The sequence below is a fragment of the Dermacentor albipictus genome, chromosome 1, assembly GCF_038994185.2.
Source record: "Dermacentor albipictus isolate Rhodes 1998 colony chromosome 1, USDA_Dalb.pri_finalv2, whole genome shotgun sequence".
NCBI classification, from domain to species: Eukaryota; Metazoa; Arthropoda; class Arachnida; order Ixodida; family Ixodidae; genus Dermacentor; species Dermacentor albipictus.
In genome coordinates this window covers 509175973-509186966 of record NC_091821.1, presented here as the reverse complement: position 1 = coordinate 509186966, position 10994 = coordinate 509175973, and the positions used below count along the sequence as shown (strand labels likewise).

Below are 10994 nucleotides of genomic sequence, written 5' to 3'. Positions count from 1 at the left end.
TTGGATAATTACAAAGTACTAATTCAAAGTGGACTATTTGATCACAAACTGATTTCTGTTGAACTTAAAACCAATCTGACTTCCCCAAATTAAATAAAAGACCACATTTGTTCGCCAGTACGACAGAGCCAATGAAACGAGCATTATCAACTACTTATCATTTACGTTGGGCAGAGCAGGAAGTGGCGTCAGTGACTTGTGGCTGCGGTTTAAAGATATTGTCTCGTATTGTATCTCAACATGTGTACCGTTGCGAAAAGAAAGACAAAAGAAACAAAATCCATGGGTAACCGGAGAAATAATTCACTTAAACAGACAGATCGCCCTCCAAGAACGGAGGAGAAAAAGGAACCACGAAAAAATAGCTCTGTTATCACGGCAGTCACGAACTAAGCTTAACACAGCCAAATAGAAGTATTACACCGAAACCTTGTCCAACTTGGTCTCCTCCCCACACCGTTTTTGACGTCACTTATCACAGGCCGAAAATAACCCACATAGCATTATCATGCACGGTTCGGTTCTGCACGATCACGGAACGATAGGGTCGCATTATAACACGTTTTTTTATTCTGTTTTTTGCCCGCGGTCTGGTGGTGATGCGTCGCAATATCAGATGCCTGTTCATCGTTCTTCGGAAATGCCGGACGTAAACGTAACCTACGAAGGCGTGGTTTCCCTCCTGCTTAACATTAACGTAAAAAAATCGAATGGTCCCGACGATACACCAAATGATTTTTTACGTAGATAGGCAGCATGGGTTGGACACTATCTTACGATCATTTTTAAAGCATCACTTGAACAAGAGCGAGTCCCAAACGATTGGTTAGTGGCCTAGGTTGTTCCAGTTTTCAAATCTGGAGACCGGCAAAAACTTGAAAATTACCGCCCCATTTCCTTATCTTCTGTATGCTGTAAACTTCTTGAGCATGTAATATCAAAATCGATACACACCTACCTGGAAGACAAAAAACTGCTATATTCCAATCAGCATGGTCTTAAGGCGAAATCTTTCGACGGGAATGCAACTCGTCGAAACAATTTATGATTTTGCGAGGGCTTTGCACAACAAGGGGCAAATTGACTGTATTTGTCTTGACATGTCCAAAGCCTTCGACAGAGTCCCTCATTCAGAGCTAATTGATAAGTTGGTTCATCTTGGCATAAACTACAATGTTACACAATGGATTCGTGCATACCTAACAGGCAGAACTCAGTACGTAGAAATTAGTGGCTCCAAATCGGAATTACTAGACGTCACATCGGGTGTTCCACAAGGGTCTCTGTTGGGTCCAGTCTTATTTCTTCTTTATGCTAACGATATTGCTCAATGTATTAACAAAGACATAAGGGTGCGACTTTTCGCAGATGATTGCCTCCTTTATAAACAAATAAACAACCAGGACAATTCGAAAATTCTTAACGAAGCTCTGCAGGTGGTTGAACAGCGGTGTGAAATTTCAAAAATGAAAATTAACAGAAATAAAACTTTTGTATTTCGTGTCACAAACAAGACAAAACATGTTGTTGACTTTAACTACACCCCGGTTTCATTTACACTTGCCGCAGTTGATAGCCTTAAATATTTAGGCGTAACTATTTCCAAGAATTTTAAGTGGAAGGAGCACTTTAAAAACATTTGTTCGATAGCAGAAATGAAACTCTAGTTTTTGCTTAGGAACCTCAAGCTTGCTTCGAAAGACGCTAAGTTAACTGCCTACCTCCATCTGGTAAGACCGACGCTGGAATACGCCAGTATTGTATGGGACCCTTATTGTAGCATAGTCGCGGCCGTTAGGCCACGGCAGGAACGAAACGTACGTACACGCCTGGGAACGAGACAGGTAAAACTCAGCCTTTATTGTCAACAGCAGGGTGGTTATATAGTAATCCAGGAGAGAGGGGGAATGGAAAGGGGACATAGCGAGTTAGAAAGACACAACACTTCTTCCTCCTAAAATCGGTCAACCGGTCTCCTCGTCCTCGTCGAACGTCGTAAGACTTGAGCGGGTTCGCTTTGCACTACTGCTTCGGATGACGGAAGTGCCGGGAAGGCGCGGTCAGCATGATGATCCCCAACTGCAGGCGGCAAGGCAGGAGCTTCCAGGCTCACATCGAGCTGTGGCGCGGATTCCTCTGGCCTGAATGTAGCGCCGTCCAGGCACGCATCTTCCGCAATGTCGGGTGACTGCGTTTCTGTAGGCCGACGACGAACCTGGTCTACGTGCCGCCGGACAATTGCTCCAGGTGTTTCTACTGTAACCATTCGGGTCCCAGATGTAGATGTCACATGTCCTGGTATCCATTTGTCTCCTGCCCCATAGTTGCGAACGTGCACACGGCTCTCTAGTTGGGGCAGCCACTCCTGGTTATCAGACGGTGCGTCTCCACTACCCTTCGGAAAACACGTATCCAGGCGCGATCTAATCTGGTATCCGAGAAGCATATGTGATGGCGACTTTCCGCTCTTCTGGGGTGTCCTTCTGTAATTGAGCAGTAGTCGCATTAGTTTGTGCTCCAGTTTTCCTTCCTTCAACTTCCGAAGACTATCTTTCACTGTTCGGACAGCTCTTTCGGCAGCCCCATTAGATTGCGGGTGGAAGGGGGCGGTCCTAACGTGCGATATGTTGTTGTTCTCGACAAATGTTGCAAATTCACGACTAGTGCATTGTGTTCCGTTATCGGAAACTATCGTTCTGGGCACGCCAAATCTGCTGAAAACGTCCCGCAAACAGTGGATAGTAGCTGTCGAGGTAGCTTGCTGCAAAGGAAGCGCTTCTATCCACTTGGTGTGCGAATCGATTAGCACAAGCGCCATCTTGCCTTCTATCGGTCCGGCAAAATCCACATGTATGCGCGACCACTTCTCAAAAGTTTGTGGCCAGCTTGCTGGTGGAGCGGCTGGCGGCATGGGCAAATTGTCGATGCAATTCTTGCACTGAGCCGACATTTCCTCAATATCTCGGTCTAGGCCTGGCCACCAGAACAATGATCGTGCAATCGATTTCATCGGCGAAGACCCTTGATGGGTTTCATGCAGCAGCTGCAGCAATCGCTTTCGCGCACCGGCAGGTATAACCACTCGATGGCCCCAATAAATTAACCCATGTGCCAGGGACAACTCCAGTCGACGGTCAAAAAATACCGCCAGGCACGGCTCAAGGCCTTTCGAGTTTCTAGGCCAACCACGTAGAACGTAATGCTTGACGCGATCTAGTGTCGAGTCGGCGGCTGTAAGGTCCTTCAGCTCTCGTGTCGTGACTGTGCCTTCCTCCAGGATTTCCAAAGAAAAAACATACTCTTGGGGCTCTTGGGGCTCCATACTGGGACCGGGTGATTGCAGCGGAAGCCTGCTGAGGGCGTCCGAGTTCAGCAGTTGTCTTCCGGGAGTGTACTGAAGTTTGTAGCAATATCCTCCGAGATAGAGGGCCCAACGCTGAATGCGGGCTGCAGCCATAGACGGTGTTGGGCGGTCGTCCCTTAGCAATCCGAGGAGAGGCTGGTGGTCTGTAACCAAGGTGAATTCACGGCCCAACAGATAGTCTCGGAATCTCGTGACCCCAAAAACGAGTGCCAGCGCCTCACGCTCCAGCTGCGAGTAATTCCGTTCGGCTTTCGTGAGAGTCCTTGAACGGAATCCAATCGGTCTGTGGACGCTGCCTACTGTGTGAAACAGTACTGCGCCAATGCCGTGTGGGGAAGCGTCGCACTCGAGTTTCAGCTCCTTTAACGGGTCATAATGGGCAAGCACTTCGGCATTCTTGAGACACTGTTTGGCCTTGGCGAACGCAGTTTCCTGGGGCTGGTTCCACTGCCATCGCGCATTATTTTCTAGTAACTGATACAACGGCGACAACACGCTTGACATGTTCGGCAAAAACCTTGAATAAAATGTTAGCATTCCCACAAACGAACGCAGCTCGCTCACGTTACGAGGGCTCGGTGCTTTCATGATAGCTTCCACGTTCTTTTCCGTCGGGTGAAGACCGATACGATCGATACAGTGTCCAAGATAAGTAACCGATGGCTGGCTGAAATTGCATTTGTCGTATCGCAGCTTTACGCCATGCTCTCGAAACCGATCCAACACTGTTTTCAGCCGAGCTCCGTTGTCTGCCGCCTTTTCAGACACAAGCACATCATCTAAGTATGCCTGAACTCCAGGCAGGCCTGCTAGAATGGTATCCATCTTCCTTTGAAATATAGCAGGAGCACAGGAAATGCCGAACGGCAGCCTGTTGTAGCAGAATAGGCCTTGGTGCGTATTAATGACGCACAGCTTGCGTGAAGCTTCGTCTAGTGGCACCTGGTTGTAGGCATCTTTCAAGTCGAGTGTACTAAAAACTTCACCACCGCTTAAAGACCGAACATGCCTTCAATCACCGGAAGGGGATACTGCTCAAGTGCACAAGCATGATTCAAGGTGGCCTTAAAATCCCCGCAAATCCGGACTGTGCCATCTTTTTTAAGCACTGGTACTATGGGGGTCGCCCAGTCCGAATATTTTATGGGCGATATTATGCCTAGCGACACTAGCCGATCCAGCTCTTTTGCCACCTTGTCGCGGAGCGCGTACGGAAGCGGTCGCGCCTTGCAAAACTTGTTTACCGCTCCGTCCTTTAGCACCAAGCTGGCTGGGGGTCCCTTCATCAGGCCCAATTCCTCCGAGAAGACATCTTCGTAGTTACTGCGTAAGGCGTTGATGTGGTTGATGGCTTCTCCCGTCACCGGCACTTCTTTTTTACTGACTTGCAGTACCGGAACTCCAGCCCTATCCAGCAGGGTTAACAGGTCTCGACCGCACAGGCTTGGTCCGGTGCAGTCTAGTACTATGAGCGTGCATTCAACTGACACACCTTGGTGCCCAACAGCTAGCCGAAGCTCGCCTAACACAGGCAGCCTTCCAGCGTAGCACGAAAGTTTCAGATGTGAAGGCTTCAAATTTGGCCAGTGTTTGCAATGTTTATCGAAAACCTGTCGCGCTATGACGCATACTGGTGATCCTGTGTCTACTTCCATTGCCAGTTCTACGCCGCCCCAATTGAATGTGCGGCGAATTGGCGGTTCGAGACACTTCGTTCGCGCCGACAGCAAAGTCCAGATATGAGCATTTTCATAGCAATCTTCCGATGTGGTTTCTTGCACTGTTAATGTTTGACCACGAGGCGCAGGTGCAGCAGCCCCGAGTTGCTTGTCGCGGCGATTAGGACACATTTTTGCGAGATGTCCACGTTGACCACAGTGATAACAGCGCGCTTTGGCCCAGCTGCAGCCGTTAGCGTCATGTTTCAAGCTTCCACATCTACTGCATTGCCGACACGCTGCATTTTCGCCGTTTTCTCTCGGTGTTGGCCGGCGACGCGCGTGCACTTTCAATAGTGGCGTTACTTCTGAGGAAATCTTTAGCGGATCGTTTTCCGCGGCTTCAGCAGCTATTGCTGTCGCTTCAGCTTCTTCTAGCTTGAGCTCTTTCTTTGCCAAGAGTTGTTTCCGTACTGCACTTGAGCGTACCCCGCAGACAATCCTGTCTCGGATCATCCTGTCAAGGCAACTGCCGAAGTTGCAGTTGCCTCCGATGCGGCGGATGTCAACGAGGAAAGCCTGAATAGATTCTCCTTCCAGTTAGCAACGACTGAAGAATTTGTAGCTCTCCGAAATTTCGTTCCGTTTAGGGTCATAGTATTCATTCAAGGCTTTGATAACTTCGTCATAATGAGTTTGGCGCGCGGGGAGCCACCCTTCCGGCAAGGATTTGAATAGTGTGCGTGCTCAGTGCAGCCACAAGAAGTGCTCTCTTCTTACTTGACTCAACGATGCCATTTGCTTCAAAATACGCCTCGACTTTGATCAAGTACGGCTTCCACTTATCTGTGCTTTCGTCGAAGCTCGGGAGCATCTGGAAAGCCATGGAAATCGCTGACACGGCTGTCTTCAGGGCCGGGGTGTCTGGCTCTGCCTTGACTGCGTGGGTGTCGTCTTGACTCGTCGCCACTGTAGCTTAGTCGCGGCCGTTAGGCCACGGCAGGAACGAAACGTACGTACACACCTGGGAACGAGACAGGTAAAACTCAGCCTTTATTGTCAACAGCAGGGTGGTTATATAGTAATCCAGGAGAGAGGGGGAATGGAAAGGGGACATAGCGAGTTAGAAAGAAAACTTCACGCTTGCGCAGTGTGTAGCCCGCACTATGACACAGCGGCCGATACAACACTTATGAAACAGGATTGATAAACATGATTGAGAGAGTCCTACGAAGAGCTGCTTGTTTTATTCTGTCTCGTTACTCGCAAACTGATTTTGTTACAGAAATGCTGCAATTACTTAAATTACCCTCCTTAGCCGAACGACGCCATGCAGCCAGACTTAAGTTTTCTTTTTTTGCTTTCGAAAGGGCATTTTAACATAAATACTACTCCCTATTTAGCACCAAAACAAGGCAGAACCTCAAGAGGTACACATGGAAATAATTCCCGGATATCTCAACTGCACATTAATGCATACGCGAATTCTTTCTTCCCCAGAACAATAAATGAATGGAATAGACTACCAATAACCATTATTCAATGTGATACCGTAACACAATTTGAAAGCAATCTGAGGCAAATCATGTCCTGAAAAATTATGTACATTATGTTAGATTACCACAGATTGTGTTTATTGTCTCAGCATGGTGTTGTATTTGTGCTGTTATTAGTTCCCAATTTTTTTTTATGAACGTATGTTCAAAAAGAGTGTTTTATGTATAATTTGCGGCATTGTGTATAATGTACATTATGTTACTTTTCATTTTCTGTGCTGTACCCCACCCCTGTAACGGCCTCCGGGCCAACAGTATGACTAAATAAATAAATAAATAAATAAATAAATAAATAAATAAATAAATAAATAAATAAAAAAATAACATGTCAAGTTGGCAACCCCAACCCTTATTTTTTGAAGACCTATGCATTTATATGAGACATGTGTCAAGTTTTTCGGTGTATCGGACACGATTTTGCAGGATTTTGCTACGAAATTGCTGGGGTACTCGCCAAAGAATGCCGCGCATTAAAGACAAATGCACCGAACGAGGGACACCATATGTTGATCCTAAATGCTGACGGCTAGCCAAGCTACCTTCTCTGCAGGGCGACCGGGGCAGACATAGCACGGCAAATTTATTCAGATGGTTTTTTTTACGGCCACACCTACGGATTCATACGACTTGGCTGTAGGGAACACTTAGCAGTAGCTATTAATCCAGACGCTGCACATCTTTTCCTAGTTGGCGCATTTCTTATTTGGCTGAATCTTTAGAAATGATAACCGTTCGGGCAGCGACTCAGGGTAGCAGACCCTTTGTTCCATACGAATGTTGCATAGGAATGGCACTGGCCACCGGGTGGCATCGTGGCCCAGGTGGACCTGATTCCCTTGGAGTGTGTGCCATTAAGGGCAGCTGAAAGTCGAAGAAAGCGCACCTTGAATTAGAACGCAATAAGAATAGCCATTTTGTTCTCCCAGGCTCCACGCTACAAAGCACAAAAGTGTTTTTTTTGCATAACACAAAGCCATGCGCAAGCTTCTAGTTATGACGTCTAATGAATAAAATCTTTATAAAAGCGATGACTTAACAAATGAACATGACACTGCTATGTTTTAGGAAGTAAAAATAGAAAACATAATATTTCAGGAGCACCACTAGTAAACCAGAACCGAAAGCAAATCTTGAGTTTTGTGCTTCTGCCATCTGGTGGGAGACTATAAAACTAAGTCTTTTGCGGCTTAAAAAAAGACTGCGCCGCTGAGAAACCAGAACCGAAAGCAAATATTGGGTTTTTTGTTCCTGCCATCTGGTAAGAGAATACAAAACTAGGTCCTATGCGGCTTAAAAAAAGTGCGAAGCGGGAATCGAACCGCAACCAGCGTGATGCGGTTCGTATCAATTATACGTGCGCGCGACTTTACCACTCGACCACGACTTCCAAGTTTTCGCCAGGCGGTACGCGCATCTTTTTATAGATACCACGTGAATTTTCTCGACAGTGTTAAAAAGATCGCTTTTCGGAACAGTCTTAAGCCATGTGTGGAGAGTCGAGATAGGCATCAATCGAAATCTGAGTCTCCGGACCACATGCGATTCACTGGGTATTACGATAGACGCCGTAGTTTTGTCACAGACATCGTTCTTGCGTCGAAAAATGAGTAGAAATTTTCGTCGTTTCCATAGGCTTCCATTGCTGAATCTTTAACCGCTGTGGGAACAAAATTCTAACATGCCATAGCGTGATCACTGCATTTGGCTCGTGTGGACTGGATTCCAGAACACGTCCGCCACCTGCCTTTTTCAATAATCGACCTGCAGCATATGTTATTCGCAAAAAACTTGCTCGTTCCATTGAAAGCGCGCTAGTTTCGTGCCGGGCCCGCTTGGGGCGCTAGGTGGCACGTGTCCAGAAAAGCTGAATATGAACGTACTCGTTGGAAACATGTGGCCAACGTCCTTATGTAGCTTTATGCTAAAGTTATCTTCTTGAAATGGAAGTTATGTTGAATCTTTATGATAGAAGTTTATCTTGAGCATGGTGCCTCACAGTGAAAATATGTTCGACCAGTTTCATACTTGCAAATAGTAGCTAAACAACAACAACGTTCTTGGCTAACACGAACAAAAAATTCGCGTAAATCGATTTCCACCGCGAATACGATCCGCATATTTTTTAGTTTTTCTTTTCCTACTACTGCTCGATTCAGTGTATATCCTCCACAGTGGGTTGAGCCATTACCGCTGGGGCCAACCCCGCCAATTTACAGTACCAGAAGAAGATAACGAGGAAGAACCAGCATTGTTCCACTATTGGACTGCTGCTCACCTTCAGGATATTTATTATGCATTACAACTGTAAGAGCATCAATTTTCATAAACACCTTTTATGGTAATGTTCTCGTTGGTCAATATTTTGTGCCTACCTCATTTTGCTTCATTGCGCAGATGGAACACTTGGTTACCAGTTGTCCGGAGAAAGCGAACAGCCGCCTTTCTTAGAATCTCCGATAGGTATGCTGAACCTCATTGAAACGGTGAGAATGTCTCATTCAAAGACGTAGAACTATTTTGAAAGCTTTTAGGACATGACAATAGTGACTTCTTACTTTTTTGCGTTAGGTGAAGATCCCAACCTTTTATACCTAAGAAAAAAAGTTGAAACGGTGAAACACAGACAGGCACGTCTCACTTCGTGAACGCGGTTGACGCGCAAGCGTATGGGTGCTATAACGCGCACATGACGCTATTTACCCTCGGTGGCCCTAGACGCCTACACTGTCAGCATCGTACATCTTACTCAAGAGAACGCTCACGGTGCCGTGCCATCTGCAGCAGCCACCGGGGTAGAAGGCCCCGTTGTAAACATTATGTTACTATGGAAATTGCCTAGCATGGTGTCAGCGCGCCACAGGCATACATGAAAATTTCACACTCGATGACCGCGGACATTCGCTGTCAGGACGCTGGCGTGAGGAATCGTCGCAGCAGCAGCGAGTGAGGTGACCTTCATACCGTCTATCCCTTTAACGCAAACTGAGCGGTGAGAACACAGCGCACGCAGAGCTACGAGCCATCGGTCCCCCTGGACTGTGTCCCCAAAGTAGATCGCTTTGAAGATAACGCCCGCGTAACCGCGCCGTGGGTCAGTATGGCGGTACCGCTTGCAGGGTAATACCGTTAAGTACCGCATAGTACCACATGGTGGCACGACGTTAAGGGGAGCGTTCTCGCATTCTTTTCTCGTGACAGCGCTTTGAGACGTTGTTGTCGAGACACCGCGCCTGTGCTCGCAGCATCTGCGATCAGAGGTGGTGGCAGGCGCTTCACGGGGTTGCGAACGCGTTGCTTGAGGAAGTGACGCTCGAAGTATCGGTTCGCTTCCGCGTACGGGTAAGGGCAACGCCTCCTAGATAGCACAATGCCTTTTCACTCCGATCCATGACCTCATGTTACTTGCCCTACTACCATTGATTCTAACGAGGATGCTCGCGAGTAGGGAACAGTGATTTTACCACCACCGCATTCATTACGCCAGCCTTCTGAATGGACATTTCGCGCCAGTAGTGGGACGCCATGAATCGGAGTGAAACAGCCTTGTGCTGTCTAGATGGTGTTGGTAAGGCACGGTGGTAATGAGGATCACCCTCCATAACGGAGTACAATATAGTGCCGCAAATACCCACTTCCCAATGCATGCTCAATGCATGCTTGAATAGTAAGCTGGGTTGGTTCCTCATGAATATTTTCGTCATCGAATAATAAAACATTTCAGGAGCGCAACTTCAGGCATATGAGTGTCATACTTTGTATTTGCAAAGCATTAGATTATAGAGTATGGAGGACGCTTCCCGATTTTTATCCTCAAATTTATGCGTTGTCATTGGCCATAGTTCTAATAATATGTGCGGACAAAATTAGCAGACAAACCGGAGCAAGCACGGTGGCCCAGGCGCCTTCGTCGTTCGCTTCCTTTGCAGCTTCACACAAACACCACTGATTTCACGAACTGGCCAGTTACGCTCGCACGTATAATTTTTCTTTTTGCCATAACCTTGGCCACTAGGCCATTACGGAATAGGATTTAAGGCATCACAAATAGAAAATTGGGTGTTAGAAGAGCAATAATTTGTCAAACATAAAACTGCATGTTACAACAGTAAATTACGGCCATTAAATGTCAGTCATAAAAAGCGGGTAAAAGTAATGATTTGAGCAGTAGTTGAAACATGCGAAGAGGGTGTTAAACGATAATTTAAATTATCAAAGTGCCAGTCAGAGAAAACAGACAGAATCCGTACCGTACCACTTTGGCAATCTCTTTTCTTATTCATGAAAAACACTCGAATCAATAAAACCGACGGCATGCGATATATTGCCACATCCTATATGGTCGCCACGGGTATGTGCCAGGTGATGAGAACGACGCTGAAGTAGCGCGCGAGTAGAAAAGCAGGGACGACAACGACG

General features: G+C 46.9%; 1 protein-coding gene across 1 annotated transcript in view; it reads left to right on the top strand.

The window, feature by feature from the left end:
- The first annotated feature begins 8792 nt into the window (after nt 1–8792).
- LOC135913380 (uncharacterized) overlaps nt 8793–10994 on the top strand; it is a 132372-nt gene continuing 130170 nt past the window's right edge. Inside the window, exons 1-2 of the mRNA XM_065445974.1 lie at nt 8793–8882; nt 8973–9061. Coding sequence (XP_065302046.1) covers nt 8870–8882; nt 8973–9061 — 102 coding nt within the window. The 5' untranslated portion in view covers nt 8793–8869. The remainder of the gene's footprint in view (nt 8883–8972; nt 9062–10994) is intronic.